Source organism: Rhinatrema bivittatum, chromosome 10 (genome assembly GCF_901001135.1).
Source record: "Rhinatrema bivittatum chromosome 10, aRhiBiv1.1, whole genome shotgun sequence".
Lineage (NCBI taxonomy): Eukaryota > Metazoa > Chordata > Amphibia > Gymnophiona > Rhinatrematidae > Rhinatrema > Rhinatrema bivittatum.
Window position 1 is genome coordinate 55,752,625 of NC_042624.1, and position 25,014 is coordinate 55,777,638.

Below are 25,014 nucleotides of genomic sequence, written 5' to 3' on the forward strand. Positions count from 1 at the left end.
ATCTACATGGGGGGGGGAGGGGGGAGGGGGGTGCCATACTGGATCTGGTGCTTACTAATGGGGACAGTGTTTCAGATGCTGGATGATCATCGGGGATCCAGGGATCACCAGATGGTGTAGTTCAGTATTAGAGGGCAGGAGATGAAGGTTCATTCAAAGGCGAGGGTCTTCTCTTCAGGAAAACTAATTTTGTGGACCTCTAGGAGTCATTAGTTGAATGGGAAAATGAAGGGGAAGTAGAAGAGCTGTGGGAAAAACAAAGGAGATATTATACAGGCAGCTAACATTTTTGTTAGGAAATTAAATACAGGAAAGAGGAAAAAGAAGCCACTATGGATTTCTAAAGTAAAGAAAAAAATGTTAGCGTTTTTAAACTACAAGACATCGCAAAATGAGAAAGATCGATGACAATATTTGGAAAAGTTAAAAGAAGACAACTTTGTTAGATATGTTAGTGGTAGAAGGAAGTGCAGAAGTGGCATTGTGAGAGATGAAGGAGAGGAATATGTAAAGGCTGGTCAGGAAAAAGTGAGATTGCTTAACAAATATTTCTGTTCGGTGTTCACATAGGAAGGACCAGGAGTGGGACCACAGAAAACGAACACAAGACAGGAAGTGAGGGAAACCTCAATTTTCAAAAAAGTATGTAAGTAAGCAGCTAACTAAACAAAGCAGATAAGAGGGATGGGGCTGAATGGGGTATATCTGAGGTAATTAATAGAGATGTGAATTGTGTGCCCGATCGTCTTAACGATCGGGTTCGGCTGGAGGGAGAAAAAAATCTGATCACTGGAGATGTGAATCGGAAACGGTTCCGATTCACATCGTTAATTTTTTTTTAGTGAGGCCTAACCCTTTAAAATTGACCCCTTACTTCCCCCCCCCCCCGAACCCCCCCAAAACCTTTTACGAGTACCTGGTGGTCCAGTGGGGGCGCGGGGACCGCTCTCCCGCTCTCGGGCCATCGGCGCCATTTTGACTGCCACTCAAAAATGGCACCGATGGCCCGATTAAAAAAAAACCCACCCGACCCTTTAAAGATGACCCCTTAGCTTCTCCCACCCTCCCGATCCCCCCAAAACATTTTAAAATTACCTGGTGGTCTAGTGGTGGTCCCGGAAGCGATCTCCCATTCTCGGGCCGTCGGCTGCCACTCATAAAGATGGTGCCGATGGCCCTTTGCCCTTACCATGTGACTGGACCACCAGGTACTCGTAAAAAGTTTTGGGGGGGTTCGGGGGGGGTGGGGGAAGGTAAGGGATTAGTTGTAAAGGGTCGGGGTGGGTTTAGGGGTTGTTTTGGTGTGCCGGTTTTCCCGCCCTCCCCCCAAATAACTCACGATTTTTCATGATAAATCGTGAAAATTTCTATTGTATTGCGCACTGTACCGATTTTTGACGACTTAAAAAATATCGGATGATTTTTTTAAATCGTCAAAAAATGATTCACATCCCTAGTAATTAAGGGAACTTAGAGAGATTCTGGAAGCTCCACTTGCTAACCTCTTCAATGTTTCATTAGAGTCGGGAGTAGTTCTGAAGGACTGGTTCCTAGTCCCAAAAGTGAAAATAAAGAGGAAGCCAATTAGTCTGTTCTCTGTGGTGAGCAACTGAATGGAATTCTTGCTAAAACATAGGATAGTGCAGTTTCTGGAATAGAGTGGTTTGCAAGATCCAAGGCAGCACAGTTTTACTAGAAATAAATCTTGGCAGATGAATCTAATCAATTTCTTTGAGTGGGTGACCAGAAAGTTGGATCAGGGGAGAGCACTTGGACTTCAATAAGACCTTTGACACGGTTTCGCATAAGCGACTTATAATTAAATTGAGCGCTCTTGGTAGGAGCCCTAGATTGACTGACTGAGTTAGAAAATGGTTGAGTGATAGGCGACAGAGGATAATAGTAAATGTAGTTCACTCCGAGAAGGAGGGCATTACTAAAAGGAATGGTTTGTTTTTTTGCTGATTATACCAAAATCTTCAATAGGATAGACGCCCAGGAAGGTGTGGAAAATATGAGGAGGGATCTAGCAAAGCTCGTGGAATGGTATAGGCTCTGGCACCTATGATTTGATGCTAAAAAATGCAGTTATGAATTTAGGTTGCAAAAACACAAGGGAGAGGTACAGTAGGGGGTGAAATTCTAAGCATGAAAGAACAGGTGGATAAATTAACTACAAAAGCCAGAAAGATGCTTGGCTGCTTAAGGAGAGGAATGGTCAGCTGACAAAGGGAGGTGATATTGCCCCTGCATAGGTCCCTGGTAAGAACACATTTGGAATACGGTTCTGGAGATTGTACCTTCAAAAGCAAGGCTGATGCAAGAGTATTTGGTGCCCTAGGCAACTCTTCAGTCATGCACCTCCCCAATCCCAACTTACCTATTGGCAGCAACTCCAGCACAGCGCTCCTTTCTTTGACAGTATTGGTTTCCCCCCTCTGGGCCTTGTGCTGGTGGGATTTTTGCCACCCCCAAATTGTGGTGCTCTAGGCGACCACCTAGTTTGCCTAATGGAAACACTGGCCCTGTTCAAAAAGATTTAAAACTGTTGGAATCCATCCAGAGAGAGGTTACTAACATGATCAGTGGTCTTCCTTTAAAAGTATATGGGTACTAGAGATGTGCACCGTTTTTTGTGTTCGTGTCGTTCTTCGTTTTTCGGCCGCCATGGAAAATGTCGGGTTTTTTTGGTTCGGGTCTATTTTTTCGCGAAAAATCGATTTTTAGTTAGTGCGCGCTAACTCCCCGTTAGTGCGCGCTAACTCCCCGTTAGTGCGCGCTAACTCCCTGTTAGCGCGCACCAACAAAAAATGTTAGATTTTGTTACTTTTTGTTAGTGCGCGCTAACAGGAGTTAGCGCGCATTGACTCCCGTAAGTGCGCACTAATCTAAACGAATTTTTGTGAAAAAATGGGAAAATCCTGATTTTTTTTCGGACTCCCTAAAACATGCCGAATTGGACAATTTCGTTGCAATTTTCCAATTCGGCAAAAACGAATGCACATCTCTAATGGGTACAGACTTAAAGATCTAAACATGTATACCCTAGAGGAGAGGAGGGCTAGGGGACCTTTAAATACCTCCGCAGTTTCCATGCACAGGAGGCGAGCCTCTTTTAATAGAAAGGAGGATCTAGAATGAGGGGTGAAAGGGGGAAGACTCAGGAGTAATGTGAGGAAATATTTCTTTACAGAGAGGGTGGTGGATGCATGGAACGGTCTCCCTGTGGAGGTGGTGGAGACAAAAACAGTATCTGATTTCAAGAAAGCAGGGGATAAACACGGGGTTCCAGGAGGTAGTGATATTAATCTAAACTGAATTAGTTGGGTAGATGGATAGACTAGATAGGCCATACAATCTTTTTCTGCTGTCACAATTCTGTTTCTACAAGATAAGCAACATGGCACATAATAAAGCAGAGCACTGTTTTTGTGGTTAAGGGAGGGTACCTAGCAAGATGGGATAAAAATCTCAACATTTAAAAAAAAAAATAGCATTTATGATCTTACTGCATATTTATGTTTTGGAGAAATGTTTTCTTTAATAGATAATTTCACTAGGCTACTACAAAATAAATGCAAGTCCATCATCCACCTGAAAAATGATATTTCTGCATATTTTGTCTCAGACACATTCTAGAAATTTCCTATTCGTATTACTTCATCTATATAATATTTTAAGTTGATTTAAACCAGTGCTTTAAATGTAAAAATAATGTCTTCAGAGGAACACTGACAACTAGGGAACCCCTAAACTTCAGTATAGTATGTTTAACAGCATGTCTGTTGATTTTTTTAATGCACTCTGTAAGATCCGTAATTGAAAGAGCACTGCAAAAGATTCCTTTCATCAGCTCTGTTAGTTGCATTTCCTGCTTTGATAACTGTATGAGCAAAGTCTGAGCCACTTCAAGCTACCCAATTACATTTGATTAGTTAGTCTAAATAATATAACTGCCTTTCAGCACCCAGAAGAAAGGAAAACAGAAGAGCTCCTTTGCTATTACATCTCATTAAAAACTAATCTATAATACTGTTTTACATGACAAAACATAATAATTTACTTTTATAATCAATGCACAACTCTTTCTTTAAGCAAATGGACATGCATGCAAAGGCAAACAGAATAGTACAGGAGTGTCTATAAGCGACTTTAAGGAAGATAAGATGCATGTTATAGAAACTACATTGTAAGCACAAATAGTTCCCTATACAGTGAGAGAGAATTGTAAAGTGACTTTTTCTTGGAAACCATTTGTAATTCTTTCTAAAAGCGAATGACAGAGAATTTTTTTTAAAACTGAACCCAGGTGGAGATGATTAATTCAAAACAATCTGAAAACACAGTTTCTTGGAACAATCTGTCTTGAAAACTATAGCACTTCTTACAGTATGTATAGCACTTTAGATGCTTGGTTCTGGGATAGCTTTATAAGTGGGTTAAATAAGAACTCGGCAATGGCAATAGCTACAACTCTGTTGTTATATCAAATTATTCTAATAAACAAGGACCATAATATATACTATTAGAAAAGAGCTAGGTCTGGTTTAGTAGAATGTTGTATCATCATAACATATCAATCTAAAATAACATTTGCCTTACAAAGGTGATTGTTATACAGCTTAAACTTGTAACTTACCTTAAGTTCTCTAAAGAAGATGCTACTCCTTGCCCACTCAACAATGGAGAAAAGGGTTTGGTCTGCCATTTTGCACATCAGCCCAAACGTATTGAGCTTCTCATGCTTGCTTCTGTTGGCTTGCTCTTGCTGCAAATATGCCAGAATTTTACCCTGAACTTGAGGCTCATCTGGCTCACATTTCAAGAGTTCCAATACCAGGTGTGGAATACTTGCTGGAGAGCTAGTCTGGTAACTATCCATGTATGAATAGCCCATAATTGACTCTGGAGAACTAGTATAAGGATCTGGATACTCAGATTTGATAGCGCGGCTTGGAAAGTGGCCATATGTTTGGTAGCCTTGCAGACTGCCATGAGGTGGCATCGTCATGCTGATTGGAGAAGTTACAAAGGGACTTCGGTCATAGTCTGTGGGAGGCAAGGCAGTATGGTTCAGAGGTAGGCCTTTGGAGGCAGAGTGGATATTTTGGATTGCAGAGGATATTGTCAGGTCGGTGGGCATTGTTTGGATCACCTGAGTCATGGCTTCTAGTTTAAGTCCATTTGCTCGGATTAGGGCCTTCTTCTGTTGCTTCAGTGCTCTGTCTCTCTTGTACATTGGTCCAAACTTGTTTCGACCCCCACGCATTCGATCGGCTCTTACAGCTGTCAAGGGGGGAGAAAAGCAGGAAAAATTAGCACATAAACCCTTGCCATATTGTTAAGTAACCATGTTTAACAAAACAAACGTTTCCAACTAGAGTAACCATACACTTTCATTCACTTTGACCACAATATACCAAAAGGTAATTGTCCTAAGAAAAATTGAGTATAGCTAGCTACTAATATCAGGCATAAGCCTGGCATTTTTTACAGTGGAAAGTGCTTTATGCAATTTCTGTGCTTACCATTAGCACAAATGCATCTTGTTAGACTAAAATATAAAGTCCATGCACCAATGTGCTAATAATATTATTGGACAGGATTTATGCATATATTTTTTAAAACATAACAAGGTTTCTATATTAATTTTAGTAATCCTGATCATTTTGTAGAGCTATTAAATACAGTAAATACACTATATTTATAGCTATGTGTGTGCACTGTTTATGAATATATGTTAGCTTTATGAATTGTAGTGATAACTTGAGCAAAAACTGCCAGCTCATCAGTTTTCATGCAAAAAATAGATCTGATTCAGAGCTTATTGACATTGTTATAGTTTCTAATATCCATGGAATTAGAAATAATTAAAACAAATCTAGTTCAACAGCTGCCTTGGGAGCCATTTTAATGGTCTCTGTCACAGCAGTGTCTGTCACTGTGCTACATATCTAAGAGGCTAGTGAGCAGCTCTCACCAAGAGCACCTTGGCCAATGGCAAATAGGCAGAAATAAGACCCTTTGACAGCTTGGTGACATGTCGAGACTGCTGAGATTTCGGCTGGAAGTAAAGTTCAGGAGCTTTTTATCTTAGGGATTAGTGTGACATAAAAAATGTATTACATGTTCTAGGTATACATCATACATTCTCATAACAATTAATGATTTTTAACCCTTGTGATAATTTGACTAGAAATTAAGAATATATATACATATACACATCAAAGGCTTTATAGACAATTAAAATAATGAATATTATGTGAATTCTATTTTACAGATCAAGTAAGATCATTTGTACACATTAGCAGAGAAACATGTTAAACAGAAATCTGTTAAACTATAGAAAACTCACATGCTTTACTATGTTTATGTTTACTCCTGTGTTGCTGATCTGATAATTTATATGCAAATTATTGTAGATCTAATCTATTGAAAATGAGGTGCCAGATCAGTGTACATAACCATCAATTGATTTATCAACAATACTATTAAAACAATTCCATATCTAATCACGGCTATTCCAGTCTATCTAATATTACAAACCAAGCTATGCCATTGTAAAACAAATCAAAACAAATGCAGAGAATATGTAGATAGCGATGGGTTTTTCAAAGCCTAGTAAAATGTATTGATGTATTTGTAGTTATATCTATATTTATATGGATATCTATCAATTGACGTGGGGCACTGTAGTTGTTATGAATAAATCACCAAAATTGATCTGAAGCATGCATATAGAGCATCAAACAAATACATCAGTTGTGAAAAAAATCCACACCATTAACAGATCCCTAACTTTTTATTGCAGGCATAGAATGAATCATCTTCATCACTTGCTGATATACACTTTCTAGCACAGTTTGTGTCTACGTGAAACAATCCTTTGAAAACTGGATACTAAATATTTGATATTTATTTATTTATTTTTCTATACCGATATTCGATTCGAAATATCAACTGGTATTTATATGATATGATATGTGAAGTTTAGAAGTAATGGGGCAGAATATGTGGAGGCTGCACTACAAAATTCACTTTAACAATGTGTAGACAGCAGATAATTTTGTATCCTATATTTTTTGTTACTGTTTCTGTTTTTCCTATAATATATTAATGTATTTAAAATATCAATTAAGAGATGCAATGATGTGTATATATACATATATATATATATAGATATATATACACACATACCATATTGCATCTTTACATATCAAACACACACATATACAGTATGCTTATATTTATATAATATACACACAGTATATATTTTTATTTTTACATTTATATTTTTTAATTGCCTTTCCTGTGTAAACTTGAAGTGATAATATAATAAAAATAAAAGTATATATATTTTTAGGAAAGTGCATTCATTTTAAAACAAATAGTAATCCAAACCAAAGTGGGTACTTTTGTTTTAGTTCATTTTACCTTGAAACAAATGAGAAATTCCCCCAAAATCCAGAACATTTTTGGGTCCATTCATTTTGGAAAAATAGTGCATACTATTTGCAAATAGTACATGCAATCTGTAAAAAGCATGCAAAATTTTCAAATAATGCACACTATTTTCCAAAATGGATAAGAAGGAAAAAAAGCCAACAAAATAGAAAAACGAATAAAAAAATGAATCTAAAATGGAAAAAGAACAGAAACAAAAAAAAAATTATAAAACTCTGCACATCCCTAAATTACATCTGAATCACTGTCTATATCTATCTATATTTACACATACACAAAGACTTTTCTTTTACTTGAGTTAGATGACCTGTTTCAGATTAGCTGGTATGTAGTGCAAACAGATATCTTTAAATCAGATATGAAAAATCACAAAGAACAAACAGCTGCCACTGAAATGTAAGAATTGATTGTAATGTGTCACTGAACCAGTAATGTTTAATTTGCACTGCGTTTTACCTCCTTGTGACTGGGTGAGTAATATATCTACAGCCACTGCTGAAAGGCAGTGAGACTGCAAGAACAGAAGAATTAGAAGTGCAGGGAATGACAACACGAAAAGTTAGTGTAGTGTTTGTCTGTTACCGGGAATCCTTCCCATAGCATACTGAATGCAGAATATTTTGCAGGCCATTCTTACCTTCGAGTTTCATTCCCACACTTAGGCATTTCTGAAATCGACAGTAAGGGCAGCGTTTTCGTTGTGTCTTGTCAATCTGGCAGCTCTGATTTTCTATGCACGTGTACCTTTTATTGTTCTGCACCGTTCGTTTGAAGAAGCCCTAAGGGACAAACCAGACAACAAGATGCATTGCACTGCATGCAACAAATATCTCAATTTCTTCTATTATTTTTATTCTGAGGACAATCTTTTAAAATGCTTGGGGCCAGACCTCTCCTTGCATATCAGTCCATACTGTAGGAAAGATCTTCTAGCACTGATACTGCACAAATGTATGCAGAGTCCCACCAAAGACCAAATACTAGGGACCGTCATATCAGTAAAGCTCAGAAGTATGAAAAGTTTTCTCCTTTTTTGTGTTTATGGGAAAATGCTTAGTATATATGGTCCTATATGATAAGAAATCAATCACCCTTTGTTGACAAATGCTTTGTCTGTTCTTTAAAAAAGTATACTACTCAGAAAACATATAGATATGTTATTTTTAAAATGTCCTCTTTTGATCTGAAATATGTGAAAATACTTTGCAAAATATATTGGAAAAACTGGACACATTTTATCACTGTGTTGCTTCAGTTTTCATAGAATGAAGTATATATTTGTGTTATATATTACTGCATGTGATTATAAAAATTTTGAAGATACATTAGATGCATTGCATTTTATTCTGTTTAGTGTCATCACAGGTTTATGCATGATAATCAGTGCTGTTCTTTTTGAAACAACCAATAATGAATTAATATTTGATTGATATTCCGTCTTTCAGACACTTCAAAGCAGATTACATTCATGTACTGAAACATTTTCTAAAGTCTTCTAATCTGATCAACAGAGCAAATTAAAGTATGCTGAGTGAAGTCCAATCTTAAATTGGAAGAGCTGTAGGATGAACATTAACAAGTGAAAAAGGGATGGCTTTATTAAGCCATATTCAGTTACAATTTAGCATGCCTAGTGCTGCTGTAAAGGTTATTTAAGGTATTCATCTAAAAGGTTCACGGAATATCTGCAGTTTATTCTCTGCACATAGTACTCCACCTTGGTGGTGGTGATAATGGTGGTAGGGAAAGGCAATAGCAGTGGAGATCAACGTGAGGAGAGGGCTAAATTACATTCCTATTGAGTCACTGATTTGGATCACAGAATAGATTTGGATCAAAAATAAGAATAACATATGTCTTGAAATTCCTAGCTAGATTGAATTTTAACAATTTTGTATTTGTTTTCTTGATACAATTTCTGTAGTACAGCATGGCATTGAGGGAGCTCAACTGAAACAGCGCTATTTTGGCCTGGGAGTCCAAGGCCCAGAGGTCCTGGTTCAGAATTTCTGGGCTGGAGGTTTCAGATCCTGGGTGTCCCAAGTCAAACAGTTTCTGGCCTAGTGTCCTGACTCAGAGGGTTATTGGGCTACGGGTTCCAGGTCAGAGAGTTTCTGATCCAGGAGTCCCAGGTCAGAGCCTTTGGCCCCAGGGATTCTAGGCCTGGGGGTCCTGAGGAAGAGGGTCTGTGGTCCAAGGGTCCTGGGTCACAGTGTCTCGGGCCCCTTTGGTTCGATGGTTCATGATCTGAGACTCTTTGGTTGAGGTCCCTTGACCTGAAGCTCTCAGATCCAGACAAGAGAACCTCTGATTTTTAAGTTTCATTTTCATGGTTAGAGGTTTGAGGTAAATTTAACTTCACCTCCACCCTGACAATAAAAGTTCAGCATTAACATATAATGCTTCATATTTTTCATGCACTCTTTCTTTACAACATTTTAACTACAAAGCATCATGCATAATATTAGCTTACTATACTGATAGTAAAAATGTGTGTTGATTTATAGCACAAGTATTTTAGCGCTGAATTTAACTCTTAGGTTAGTAGTCTTTTATATGCTGAAGTGCTATTTTCATGTTGGCTGTACATATTTTGATAAACATAAAGCAAGTTGCCAAAAAAACTTGAAAAGAGAAAATGATAGCCCCAGGCTTATATATCTATTATCAGAAATAGAGCTCTAGAAACAACATAGTGCTTATTTCTCATATAACCCATTGCAGTATTTCAGCATCTTGCAGGCAGGTAGTTCAGCTTTCAAGTTTTATGCAATTTACTGACTAATCACTTTGACACTTCTGTTTTATTCTATGCTGCACAAGGTAGAGATGAAAATGCAACCTTTCATTACACTTTAGAAGGATGGATAAAGAAGATATTGCTTTGAATGTATATTAACATGTGTATATCCTTAACAAGGAATAATTTATGAAATCATTATGCCAATCATTCACTTAGCTTATTATTCAGCATTTGTTGTTACTTGCATGTTACATACAAGCAAAACAATAACACTGCAATATTTTCTGTTAGGTTTCTTCTTATTTTAGCTATTAGACAGTCATTTAGATTGTTACCATAGTTTCATAGGACAATTTGTTGTTTTCTCTGAGGAAATTATATTCTTGTTTTATAAAAGGGTTAATTTTTAAATGGCTGACACATGAAAATGTAACACACTACCGTAGCAATTTTAAAAAGCCATTTACTCAAGTAAAGTACACTTACATGAGTAAATCCTATGGCAATTTTCAATAGCCCACTAATGCGAATAATCTGCATTTATACGTGTAAAACCCAATTTTAAGCAAGTAATTGCTTTGTAAAATCAGGCCCTAAGTGAACAAATATAACTATTTCTAAAATATATATTTTTTGTAGAAAAAAATTACAACCATTTGGCACAGAAAAACAATTTGTATTCAACAATGTAAGGTTGAAATGTACTGACACAGCTAGACTGCCTTTTTCCCTAAGCAAACAATGATATCATATATGTGCATTAGTCAATTAGGGTCAATGTTTAGGACATTTGGGAATAAAAAGGCTTCTTTAGTCATGTTTCAGCATCACAAACATTTAAAAGCTGCGCTGTTCTTATTTTCCACTGTTAAAACAACAGTGTTTGATTTTAAAAAAATAGTTTAGTAGTTATTTAACATAATGCCATTTAAGCTCCTTTTTAAAACATTTCCTTTATTCTTGAGGAAGTATTAGTCTTTAATATTTTTTAAAGCATTTCATGTATAGCCATTTTCCCCTCTGTAAATCCAAATAAGCCAGGGAGCTGCCCTACAAGTCACCACTGGAACCCTGCACATGCACCACGCTGACAAACTTTCAGGATGGATATATCAAGAAAAGCCGAAAACTGGACCCAAGGAGGGTTATCTTCAAAAACATGCAAATCTTTTACTCCAAAAAAAGTGTAAAAACATATGTAATAAAGTATATTGGAAAAGAAAGCAATGGACTCAAGGAATAAGCAAGCTTATATTTTGAAGAATCTAGGTAGTAGCTACTTGAAATAGATTTTTGTCCTGCTCAGTGATACACAGAACTGGGAGGTCCCTCCATGAACTGAGAGATGCATTTTGCATATACTGCAGCTAGAATTTATGAGAATACTTTTTTTTTCCATTTCAATAAATACATAAGAAAAGAAAGAGTGTAATTAATAATATTAAATTTCCAAAACAGCTTTTTTTCATATGGAACAACTGGGGTCAAACCTTGCAGCTTTCACAAGTAAGTAGCCCATAATGATATCCCGACACCTTGTCACCGCAGACTGGACACAGCTCTTCCAAATCTTCATCATAGGAGTAATTCAACATTTTAAACTGAGACACTGAAAAATAAAATTGCATTAGACTGTAGGAGTTGTAACAAAAAAAAGAACTTTAATACAACTCAGAGCTCCCCAATAAGTAACTGCGTTGCTTTCTTTCCAAGCACACGCCTTAACTATCATATTCTAAACTGCTGCAGAATCAAGGACTTATGAATTCTGAAGGACTGAACAAATTAGTATATTGTTCAAATCACCTTGCACGAAAGAGAAATGGATCGGATTTCCTCTTCCACCTGTCGGGAAACAATCTAGAAATACATGGCATTAGAAAGGAGATAGGAACCTTTAGAAATGATGGAGGTAATTTTAACCAAGCAGACTTCCTCATGTAGGTCTCCCTGTCATCTTATCTATGAATCTCCACTCAGTGTGGGGAATCAGTGCAATTTGTATGTTGCATTTTACTAATACTTCCCCAAACTGATCCTGTTGGCCTTATCTGGAACTATATAAGAGTGGGGTCATGCTCAATTCTCCTCAGAATGTAATGCGTCCAGTTATCACTTAGTGGACTTTAAAACAAACAAACACTTCTTTATATTTGTGAACTTTGTGTCTCTTGCATGATTTTACTAATAGTTTTGCATATATATATATATATATATATATATATATATATATAGATAGATTAATTTAAATGTGAGATTAATACTGTCTTGAAAATGAATAAAGACATTAATATTTTCTATTCCTAATTTTATGCAGGTTTGTTTACAACTCCAGCATGATATAAAAATCGGCAATATCTTACAAACCATTAAACGGGGTCTTAGGAAAATAAGTGTTTGCCTTATTATTCATTTACCATCAACCTGTATGTCACCGTAATTCAAATCTACAAATTATAATAAATCCATGCAGCAATCTGCAGGCAACATCCAGTTTGAACACAGGTTTCCTTAAGCATAAAAAGTCAAATTTGTATAAACAAAAACAACTCCCCTCCCCAAGAATGTGGTATAGACCAGATGCAATCTAAAATAAAACAATAATAAGTTATGCCAACGGCATAACTTATTATTGCAACAAGATAAACAACCCTTTAACTATATCAGAAATTCTATTTTCAAACCTTTTCTTCCTGCTTCACACCAAACATCCAACCTTCAAAGAATACATGGCTGTGGAAACCGGAATGAGGGGCACTCCTAGGAGTGGCAAGGAATGTCTGCGAAGGAAATGAAGGGGCTTTGGATTCTGAATCCGGATTATTTCCAGGAGGGACAGGATACTTGTTCAGGTCCCCAGCGGACTCCACAATAATGCCAGAGCTCCAGAGCAGCCGAAGGAAGGGCAAGACCAGGGCGGATTCTCTTTCCATTCATCAATCACCTTCCCAGTTAACTTGGCCGGGCTGTGGAGGAGCACACAAACTGGTTTCCGACATCTTACACCTGTCAATGTTAAGAGTCCTTTCTGTGATTCCAGGGACAGGGAAAGATGATTAGCGTCCAATCTCTCTCTGTGTCTCTTTCTTCCACCCCTCCACCCCCTCCCTTCCCCGCCAAAAAAAAAAAAGAGAGAGATTGGCAAAACCGTCCAGAGTGAACAGCAGAACACTGGGATTCTGTGTCAAAGGAAACAGGGAGAGGTGAGAGCTTCAGTGCAGCAGCAGCAACTGGGGGGGACTTGTCAATATATTTTAGTATGTCTGGTTCTCATCTAGAATCACATTAACGTGCTTATCATCGCGCCTCTTTTTTAATACTAACTTTTTAGTCCGGTTCTTGTGATTTTTATTTAAGGGAATTGTGAGAAGATGGATTTCCATGTATAAACTGAATTACTGCAAGCCAATGGTCATCAGCTCGATTTGGCAAAGAACACTAATTCCCTGCCTTTGAAAGACGACTTGACTCCTCAAATTATTCGTGGGCCACTGAGCATTTGTGACTTTGCCACCGGCAATAGAAAAAGTTCCCATTCCTTTTCTTTAATAAAAAGCAAACTAAAACACGGGCTAAGAAGCGGATGAAGCCGGTAATGTTGGCACAGCCCCTATCTCACCAAGCGATACAAGAAGAACTAAAAAAGATCCAGTCACATATGTTTAAAAGGTTTAACACACACACACACAGAACTGCACACAACTTCTGATCTATTTTTCCTTAGGCAATGACTTCTTTTGTTTTCTATGAACAAAAGGTTTATCCCCACAACAAAGTGCACACGTCTCTTGTGTTTCCTGAGGCAAGACCACCCCTCTGTATCATGATGGGAAGCTGCAAGCCGTCAGCCATGAGCCACGGAAGACTTCACAGACGGCAGTGGGTGCATAAGCTTTGCTCGAGTGGAAAAAGGAAACTCGGCAGAGTTCAGCGACCCAAGGGAGCGAATCTCAGCGCGTGAAAGGTTAACGCTGGACAATCATTGACATTTTGTTTGTAAAAACTGGAAGCCACGCTCGGACAACTTTTAACTTCTGAACTCTTAGCGCAGGCAGAGCTTAACCAGGGACAGAGTGGACTGGGGGCTACTTCTAATTGCTGCTCTCTTCATCCTCGGATTAGGCCTGTTAAGTCTTGGAAAGAAAACCAGCTCGTGTGCTTCTGAGAAACTCCGATTTCCCGTCATGAACGCCGAAGTGCTGGAGGTCCAGCAGAAGGGAGCCCCGGGTTTATTGTCCACAGCCTACAAAATAACGCTGACATTTGTTTGTGTTTTCTGTACAAATCTGAAACGCAAGCTAAAGATTCTTCTTCCCTTCACCTTCGCAATATTCATTTAAAGCAAACCCCCGGAAACTTTCAAACTTTTTTTTTTAGCATGAAAAATCCCATTTTCATCTCTATGACTCTCTTTCAAGAAAAGCAAACCAAAAAGAGAAAAATACAAAAAAACCTATAGAAAAAAACTATAGAAAAAAACTCCATAAAAAATAATAATAATAATAACGCCTTGCCTGACATCATGGACTTGATAGTAATTCAGGCAGAGGGTTCACAAATCACGGAACTGTTTTCTTTCTTTTAATTTAAGCCCCACTTACGTGTTTCTTTCGGGGGGGGAGGGGCACCCCAGCCAGTACTGAGAGCTCCTAGCAGGGCTGTCGAGGGAAATGGCGAAACATTTGATAGCCCCGGTGACTTGTCCCTGGCACTGGCGACCCTCTCCTAACATAAACTCTCCGAGCCTTTAATGGAATCCAGATCCGCAGCCGCCTCTCCAGCCTAGAGCTATCGCAATGTTTTTACCTTCTCCTCGGCAATCAAGAGCAAGCAAAACATGTGGGACTTGCAAATTCCCATGCCTCTGATTGAAGCCTGCCCCAAGTTTTTTTTCCTTTTTTTTGACCCATGGTTTCATTTACAGATCCACCCGTGCCTGCTCCTCTCAACCCCTCGCCAAACCCCATCGCTGTAGTAGTCTGAGCCCCGCCGGCGGGTTTCGGTCCCTGGTCTCACACCGGCGATGTCTTTCCTGCGCCCAGCGATTTCAGCACCGGCAAAAGTCACCGGCTCACAACCTGGGCCAAAAAAAAAAAAAACAACCCGCCCCGAGGTGCTTTCCTTTGGTCCCATCCCCTACCTCCTTGCACGTGCAGTGCGAGGACTCGCCCCAAGTTAGCAGCGGAAAGCGCGCGCTTCTCGGCTCTGACTTTCTTCCCCATTAAAGTGCCGCGGCTCTGAGGGGAGTAGGGCCGAGGAGCCGCAAACTTTTCCCCGGCCCTAGGTCGGGAGCGCCGCCCTGCTCCCGCCACCGACACCACCAGGGCTGGGGGGGGGGGGGTCCTCCCACTCCCGCCTTACCTTGCATGTTTTCTGGCATCTGCCCGTGCTCCCCATGCGATCGGGCCAGTCCCAGGGCTTCCGCCTCCACTTTGGGCAGCATGACAGCGCCGCGGGCCGGGGCGGGGGGTCCGTGTCCGGCCGCGAGTCCGGCAGCACCTGCGCACCAGAAGGCGAGAGAGAGAGAGAGAGAGAGAGCAGAGGCGGGTTAGCTCAGCGGCACCACCGGGATGGACGGGGAAGAGAAGCCCCCCCCCCCCCCGGTGCCCCCTCCCCTCCCCCCGGTACTCACAGGGGCTCCGGGGAGAGGGAAGGACTCCTCCCAGGCTCCGGGCTCAGCGCTGCCGGCCGCCGCAGCCCTGGAGCTCAGCCGGAGTCAGGGCAGATCGAGGACGCAGCCGGCAGGATCGGCGCACACACGTGTGTGTGTGTGTGTGTGTGTGTGTGTGTGTGTGTGTGTGTGTGCGCGTACAGATCTGTGTGTCTCTCGCTCTGCCACACGCTGTGCTGTGTCTCTCTGTCACTGCCTGGATGCATGAGCAGCTATCCTTACTGCACTCTCTGCCTCCATTGCTTCCGTTTGCGCTGCACTCTGTATGACCTCGTGTGTGTGTGTGTGTTTTATACTTTCAGTCTGTGTGTTTCTTTATTAGTGTCTTGTGTCTGATCGCTGATACTTTGGCTCTCTTTCTTTTTGTGTGTCACACTGTGCTGTCAGGCTCTCTCCGGTTGCACTTTATAAGTGTGCATCAGTCTCTCTCTCTCTCTCGGTGCTGCTTCCTCTCTCTGTTGTGTCTACCTCTCTCACAAGCGCCGAGCTGTGAAGTTCAAACCTTTCCTTTCTGCCTTGTTTACTCAACCCTGGCCGCGGGAGCGCTTACCCACAGCCGAGGGGGCGGGGCGATGACGTCAACGCAGCGCGAACCAATCGGAAGCTCAGCCGGAGGAGCGGCGCTTCCCTCCAACGCTGGCCCGGTCCCCGGCTGAGCTGTTAAAACTCTCCCCGGCGCTGAGACGTGTGCAATAAAAACAAATAATTCATTACTCAGATCAAATTAAGAAACAAACTAAGGGAGGGGGGGGGGGGGGGTTACACAAGTCCGGCCTGCGAGCTGTTAAACACTGAACTGCTCGACGATCGTCGGCGCTTTTGCAGGATTCATCTATTTTATTGTAGAAATGTTGAGGAAGATGTGAAGGAGAGAGACGTGTAAGTAAGAAAGCAGGACGGCAGGAAAAAAGCCGAAGCCCTAAACCGTAAATCTCGAAAGATACTTATGTGGCGACGTTTCTCCTATGAATGATTTTTTTGTTTTTGTTTTGTTTTAATTATACATGTACATTGCTTTGCGCCTCTGAACAGCTTCAGGTGTTCATTCCACAACTTTTAGATGAGAAATACCAGGAAGAGTAACAAATTCTCAAAAAGGCCGTAATAAAAATAACAATAGTGCAATGCACACGGTCCCTGCCCCTTCATCAATCGGTGATGGCTCATTCTGCCCTAGGTGCAATACACTCCTTCCTCGGCGAGTAGCCTGATCTTGCCACATTGCCCTGAAACTGCACCGCTGGCGCCTGGAGCTGCTATCAAAATGCTTGATAGAGATGTAACAGCTCGGCAGGCGGCTCCTTTTAATGACCTTAAGATCGGATCCCACCAGCGAACCTAGACGACAGTGACCCACCAGGAAAGAAAGTGAGGCAAATCGGAATCACGGACAGAGTTTTAAGGCTGACAAAGATGAGGTATTAACCTATCCCCCTCCCCATCCCCTGCGCAGCAAGAGAATGAAGTGTGCGGAAGTCGGTGACTAAAGAAAGCTATCATCATCATTTCCCAGGCATGGTTTCACCCCCAAGAGCGCGGATCACTGTCATTGTCGTCAAACGTTAGCAAATTACAGCCCCCAAACGACTTTTCATCGTTTCTATGGCAAGCTTGCGCCCGCAACAGCATCTATTTCAAAACACATTCTAATTGCCCCTGTGTTGTTGTTTTTTTTTAAACTATGTGAACCAATTTATTATTTTTGCATTCGTTTTGGTCTTATTTGTTGCAATTAAATTTTAAACATAAATCGTTGTATGTTAAAACTGAAGTCACGATTTTACAGGTCTCCATTAGCATTCTATGCAGGTCGATAGTTCAGAAAAATCTGTGGGGGACAGGCGTTCAGTTAGGATGAAACCTGAAAGAGAATGCGGCTATTTATATGCGCGTTACTATGAAATGTGATTTCAAATACTTCTGTATTTGATTCAGCAACATCTGTAAACCATGAACAAAAAGGTTACAAATTCGCTCTATAGCAAAAGCTCAGTTTTGCAAGTTTTGCTATGATGAAATGAGAGGGTTTAAGGGAACATCAAATACTTCCAATCAAATTCTGCTAACTTTTGTTGCGAAAGCCCACCAAGTGCACTCGTCCTGTATCTGCAATTTTAAAAAATAATTGAAACAAAATGTACAGAAAATGAATTACGTTCTATAGACGAGTACACATTTATATAGGATACATTTTTTCCTGCTTTCCTGTCTTGGCGTAAGGTGTGTTTTAAACATGCACACGGTCACTGATCCGGCCGGGAATGATCTCTCGTACCCCTGGGGTACAGTGGGAGGGCCCGGGGAGAAGAAAGTGTTTCCTGGTAGCGATGAAATAAAAGCACTGACCGTGTGCCCTCCGCCTGGCATCCAAGCGATACCTAACAATAGCGCAATGTCACCGACGGGGATAGCTCTGTGGCGCCTGAGCAGACCCGGGCTTTGCCAGGAAAGGGAGCAGAAAGGGCGGGCGAGTGACGGTGGAAGGTGACCTCTCAGCGTCAGATGACCTTGACAGGTGCGACAGTAAGGGATGTTGCGTTTTACAGCGCGTCTTACTGAGATATAATCTACAGCAGGACCTGAGCACTAAAAAAGTAGATAGGAAATTAGGGAAGGGAACAGCTAGCTCAAAATACCATTACTTCCACCCAAGCAGCAATATGCTTTTCAGGTTTTTGACAACTTTTTCCATTATATTGCTGCTCGACAGTTAAACAAAAAAAAAAAAAAAAAACAACTCATCTTTTGCACTGCCACCACTGAATTTTAGTGTCACAAATACAATCGCGAAAACTGTTTTGAAGTTTTCAGGAAACGTGAATTTCAAGTAGAGGATTTAGTTTTGGGAAAAAATAAATAAATAAAAGGGAACGGATAGGATTTGGCTTGCTGGCCGAAAAACCCGTAAGGAGGGTGTCGCGGAGAAGAGACAATCCTTTCGGCTGAGCTTAGACTTTGCCTTAACTGGAGCAAGAGTAAAGCAACCTACTGAGACTTCTTCTAGGCAAAACCACTGTATTCCGGTTTCACAGAAGTAATTCGGATCCCTTTGGGTGTGTTCATCTCTCATTCTACCTGTGGTGTTTCCTTCTGATCCCATGCTGTGTTGAGGATCCGTGTTTGCTATAATTGCCCCTATAATAATGAATTGACCTCTGTTGCTCAAAAAGTAACACCCCAGACGTACCTGGTTGAGGGATGGAGAGTGGGGGAGCAGAGAGGAAAGAAACCAGGGAAGCGGATAACCTTTTTTTTTACCTGTTTTGTCAAATGATGTTGACCATTGAAATACACCCCTCTTTTACCCCTATAAGATAGTGCAAAGTTACAAAACAAAAGCAGAAGCTTCAGTGTCAGTCCAGTACCAGTGAATTTAGCCTGAACTTGGTCGTTCATACTCTAAAACGATTTGCTCCTTCAGTTTATGGGATATTTATTTACTTATTGCCCATATTGCGATTTGCTGCATAGATGTTTGAATCACTAAATCTAACACAAGCTATTTCGCTGAATCTAGGAATCTCCATACAACAGCCCGGATTATTAATTACATAATTATAATATTCGAAAATCCTTTTGCATGGCTATTTAAAGATTCCAAAATTGTTTATGTTAAAAATGGGAACGGAAAATCGCAGGGGCTAATCTACTTAGTCTCCACATTTCAAGAATAGTTTTTTTCTACCATTCCATGGGTTCAGCGGGTCTGTCTTATAGCACATAATAATACAGTATTTCTAAATTTAAAGTTAGACAACGGTAGAACAAACTGGTTATATTCCCCTGATCATTTATGACCGATGTATACAGAAACGTACAACACAGCTTTGCGCAAAGGGGTCTCTTGCATATACAAGTCTGACTCAGAAATCACATTTTGTTGTTCAACGCCCATAAAATGAAGATCTTGAAGTCTTTAAGTGCTGTCTTTAGGATGCGCTCTCTGTGTTGGAAATACAAAGCCTAGGAGGTGCCTTCTGTTTTTGATCTTGCACCACTAGCAAACTTTCACTACTTCCATTTTTCAACCCTGTCAGTACAGAATTGGCCGAGCCTAGTTACAGTGTAACATAAAAGGGAACCTATAAACTGGAGAGTGAAAGACTTTATTCCCTATAAAGCAGCGTGCCGTATAAGGGTGGAAATAGATGGGGGGGAGGTGAGGAGGGGAGAGATAGGGGAGACGTTTCAGTTCTCATTTCTTTACACGCTTTCACTTAATCCCATTCCATAAAATGTGTCACTGAAAAGCACATTTATAGGCTATTTCCAATGGTTTTTTAAAGTAAGAAGAATCCTAGAAGACAGTAGCTGAGCTATATTTTCACTGTTTGAAGAACTCTGAACAAAAGAGAACGTTTAATCTATGCAGATCTCTTTCTATCACAAATTAACTTGAAAGATATAGGTCAGCATCGAAGCGCTAAGGGGAAAGAGTCTGATGACATTTTGAAGGAAAGTCGGGGCAAAAAATAAAAAAAAGACATTTATGAAATGAAAGAGTAAATAATCTTTTATTGTTTGAACAATGGGCCTTTTCCATTCCTTTAATATACAAATCTTTACGTATTATGTGCAAATAGTAAGCTAGAGAACAGGGTGTCCGGCAGCAATGCAAACCCTTCCAGAGTGGCCCAAGGTCCCTTAATATGCACTTACGGTAGCACCGAAGCGTTCTGCTCGCACCTGCACGCCTTAAATGTCTCCACAAATACATTTTAGATAATAGCCACCCTGCCATTACTTTTTTCTTTTGCCTGTTGTAGTTTTGCAATTTCTGTATTTCACTATGGAAGTGCACATCTAGTTAAATCCTCTTCCACAGCATATTATGCCTATATTTTATGCCTTATATATATATATATATATATATCTTATGCCTATAAATTATACCTTATATATAAAGGCATAATGTTATATATATAGGCATAATGTAGGTAGGTATATATTTCACTAACAAGTTTTTTTTTCTTGCCCCAGCTTTCCTTTAAAATGTCAATTTCAAATTCTTTCTTTGTGCGCCTTACCATATATCATGTTTATAACTGCGAGTTGCAGGTCATTCTTGATAACTACCGTAAGCAAAACACAATAAAAACTTACGAACTAAATAAGGGAAGGCAGAACGGAGGGACAGGACTAAAACAAATACATGGAACCGTTGGCATCTTGAATTCAAATATGCTGCTCAGGAAGCTACTAAAAGTCCATTAACTTCATATCTCCATCATGATTTTTTTTTAAAGCTCGGGATTCATCAGTATAATATTACTTTAAATCCACCTATATTTTCTAAGATTCTCCTTCAAATGCAAGATTAATCTCCTCTTCTGCTTAATTCCCACCTATTTAATTTTAAATGTTAGATAAGCCTCTCAAAAGTCTGAGGAAGACCTATAAGATTCCTTTGTAAAAGAATGTTTACCAAATACATAATAGACGAATACAATGGAAGGGTTTAAAGCGACTATACTATACTATTAGATTGCTCAAAATAGCAATTTGCTCATTTCTTGGCATAGTTATTTCTCCTGTTTGCATTTAATCCAAGATCTCTTCTAAGTTTTCTGAACGCAAATATCCATACCTTTATGACTCATAACAGAAAATATTCGCTAGATACATGGGAGCACGAGATGAAAATTACATCTTATTTCTTTCTCCGAGAAAATATTAGATTGTGTTTTGTTACAGTAATGTTAAGTCTTCTACAGATCCTTTCTGTTCAGAGCTTTGATTGCTTTGCATGTTGCAAGCAAATTGATCAAGTAAGCAGGGTACGTTTTACTGGAGCTGCTGCTTTTAAAGACCAGTGACATTTCCAGCTTTTCTAATTCCTTTCCATTTGATTATTGTTATCCATAAGGGAATACAGTGATTATTTTAAAAGTCCATACTTTTCAAAAATTTTCTTCATAGGAGAAAGTCTTTGAAACAGGACGCCCTAGGATATTGTTTGGTTAAAATGACTTCAAGGAACTTATATTGAGCAACTATTTCCCCCAAAGGCATAGAATAGAATCAAAACTTTAAAAAATATATCTGGAAAACTCCAAATCCCCTGTGGCTGTCCTGGATTAATTAGAACAATTAATTTACTCCTACAGTTGCTTACATAAAAAGTGTAATCGTTTAGATTTAAGTTAATTAAATGGGATAAGAAGTTAAAAGCTGGCTTTTTATCGCTGATAGAGTCTGCGTGTGACACTACATTATAAAGATCTCCTAAACATTGAGCTCAGGTAGGTTAAACAATGTACCTTGATCCGCTAGCATATGCATTAAACCTATCGCTATTAAAATAATTTCGTGTGCTTGTCAGTGGGAAAATTTATTTCCCCACCTCTTTTCGTCTCTGAGAACTGCGTCTAATGTCAGTGCAATTGCTAGCTGGTCTCATGCTTGCTCCTTTTAAACCCATGGCTGAAGTGTTGTGTTATATTAATTTAGCTGTAGTTGATAAATTCTCCTAATGCTAAATGACTCTTTCAGGCTCCGGAGAAATCAACGTTAGCGCAGGAGGCTTACATTTGACTCTTGCAGCCTCTGATTTCTGTGCGCAGTGGCATCACGTCTGCAATGCCTTCCGTCTACCTCAGTCCGGGTACCCTGACCGGTAGACAGCATAGGGACCTTCAGTATTCCGGGTATCCAAAGAGATGCTTCAGTTATATAGCGCATCAGGTAACATGCCCGTGCCAATTTAATAACATTCAAATATGATTCCTGCCCACACTGAAATAAAAACCACATCTTAAATTAAACGATCCCCCCCCCCCAGCTAGAAACAAAGAAACATCTCTGGAGGTAATTTTCAAACTTTGTGGGGTGCATAAAATCCAGTTTTATGAGCATAGGTAGGCTCTTTGAAAGTAGCCCGGTTGGGGATGCCTGAAGAAGAGCATGCAGCACGCGATATTACGCATCCTTTCATCTGCAAACTAAGGGGGTCATTTTCTATCGGGATCACCCGCGAAAAGGGACTTTTCGTGTGCCATACCTAGATTGGGGTGGGTTCTGGGCGGCGGCGGCACCAGAAGGGGAGGAGTCGGGGCAGCGTCGGGGCAGACTCCGCGACAACTTCGCTGACGGCGAAAGGTAAGACTCCTTATCGCCGCCAGTAGCACGCCCAACCTTTCACGGTGGCGCTATTGGGTGCGAAAGCTGGCAGCGATCACACCGCGGTGGTGCGATCGCTGCTGGGTTTCGCAGGCCCACCCCCCACTTCACCCTCTGCCCACCCCCCCCCCCCCCCAGGTACTGCGCGATTCCCTAAGGCCTGCGATTTTAGAAAATCCAGGCCTAAATGGGCATTCTGGGAGTAGAAGCTGGAGTGCAATCGGGATTTATGCACATTCTTTTGATCTTGGAGAGTCTGTGTGTAAGTTACAGCTCTGGAGCAAGTGTAACTTTGTATGTGTGCAAACCAGGTTTATTTATTTACAAGCATTTGATAATCTGCCTTTTCCAGGGCTTAATTTGTAGACAAAAAGGAAGTGGAACTATGGAAGGTGGTGAGAGGGCCAGGCCAAGGCCAGGAGGGATTTGTGCATAGGGGTGGGACCAGGGCCCGGTGTAACTCTTTCACACACACATACCCAAATGCATTCTTCACACTCTTAATATGCTCAATGAGCACTGGGAGGCAAAGAATGGCTGGGGGTAGGGGTGAGAAGGCAGATAGAGAGAATGGGGCTCTCTAACCCCCTTTTCTCTCTCTCTTCCCTGGTGATCCTGATCCCCTCATAAATTCCCGAGTGGACCCCCCCCCCCCCCCACTTCCCTCAGTGGCCCTAAAGCTAATCCCCCATCCCTAGTGATCCTCTAGTTCTTCCTCTCCCTGGAAAATCATTCTCTGCAGCAACTTCTCCTCTCCTTCCTCAGCCAGTAAAACCGAGGCCTCCTCTTCAAGCCAGGGTCAGCTAGCTCCTCTTTGCTTTAGGGGGCTGGAGCAGACTCGTGTGAACTGTCTGCTGTTCTCAGTCTCTTTGGAAAGGGGTGTGGGGCTTGGAATTCAAAAGCATGACCTGCTCTTTGCCTCCTTGAGGATGAAAAGAAGGGAGCAATGCCACATGCTCTCTCTCTCTCTCTCCCTCTCCATTACATCCAATCTTTTCTCCACCCCTTCCAATCACTTCAGGCACAGGCTGAAGCTTGGGTTGAAGCTTTGACAATTGGCACTACTGCTCAAACTTTGAAACTTGGGCTGATTCAAACCCTTTTTGTGTCTGTTATTTGCTCTACAGAGACTGCTTCAGTTTCACCTTTCCCCTTCTGTTCATTGCAGTACAGGAGGAGAGGTGGGGGTACTGGAGAACAAGAGGCTGGATCAGGGAGCAGAGTGCATGTTCTCTTCTCTGTACTCCAGGCTCACCCATTCTTCTTCTCTTCCCTGTGGGTTGCCTGGAGGGGAGCAGGAGAAGTGCTAGAACTGGATTCCTGGTCATTCACAAGAAATTAAACCCTGGCCTTTTCCTAAAGGTAGGTGAAAAGTGGATTTTGTAAAGTGACAGAGCATTGAGAACATAAATCAACACTTGATCAAGTATATCATGGAAAAGTCACCACTGTCTGATGTTCAGATCTGGACCAGCACCTGGGTGGCTCTTAAACATGTAGGAGTTCCTTTCTAAGAAAATATATAATCATGCATTCCTCTTCTTTTTAGCTATAGCATGAGCCCTGGAGTGTTGCAATTAATGGGCAGCTTGCAAGGCCTGGATATCCAAGCCCTACTTTCAGGCCAATGCAATCTAGTGCACTCAGCTTTACACTCACGTTTTGGATGTGTGTCCAAAATCCTTTATGCAATAAGGGGATTAGTGCATCCAAAACTGCAAATAGCTAATAGCACTCAACACATGTAAATTCCTGCTGATGAGGCTATTAGCCATTACCCACCAATGTAAAAAAAAAAAGTGTGCCTGACGCACACAATTTTACTCTAAAAAATTAATGCCTGCCCATAGGAGGCGTTAATTCTTGAGGAGCCTCTAAAGTGAACAGAAAAGCAGAAAATACTGCTTTTCTATAGTTCCTCCGACTTAATATCATGGCGATATTAAGTCGGAAGAACCGGAAAAAGGATTACGGGAAAAACAATTAAAAAAAAAAAAGTCACCGGCAGTCAGGTTAG

The 25,014-nt window shown here is 40.6% G+C and overlaps 1 protein-coding gene across 1 annotated transcript in view; it reads right to left on the reverse strand.

Moving 5' to 3' along the window:
- NR5A2 (nuclear receptor subfamily 5 group A member 2) overlaps nucleotides 1-16,276 on the reverse strand; it is a 248,911-nt gene extending 232,635 nt beyond the window's left edge. Inside the window, exons 1-5 of the mRNA XM_029618527.1 lie at nucleotides 15,840-16,276; nucleotides 15,569-15,706; nucleotides 11,698-11,816; nucleotides 8,102-8,243; nucleotides 4,640-5,286 (exon numbers count right to left, since the gene is read on the reverse strand). Coding sequence (XP_029474387.1) covers nucleotides 4,640-5,286; nucleotides 8,102-8,243; nucleotides 11,698-11,816; nucleotides 15,569-15,650 — 990 coding nt within the window. The 5' untranslated portion in view covers nucleotides 15,651-15,706; nucleotides 15,840-16,276. The remainder of the gene's footprint in view (nucleotides 1-4,639; nucleotides 5,287-8,101; nucleotides 8,244-11,697; nucleotides 11,817-15,568; nucleotides 15,707-15,839) is intronic.
- Nucleotides 16,277-25,014: the final 8,738 nt, after the last annotated feature.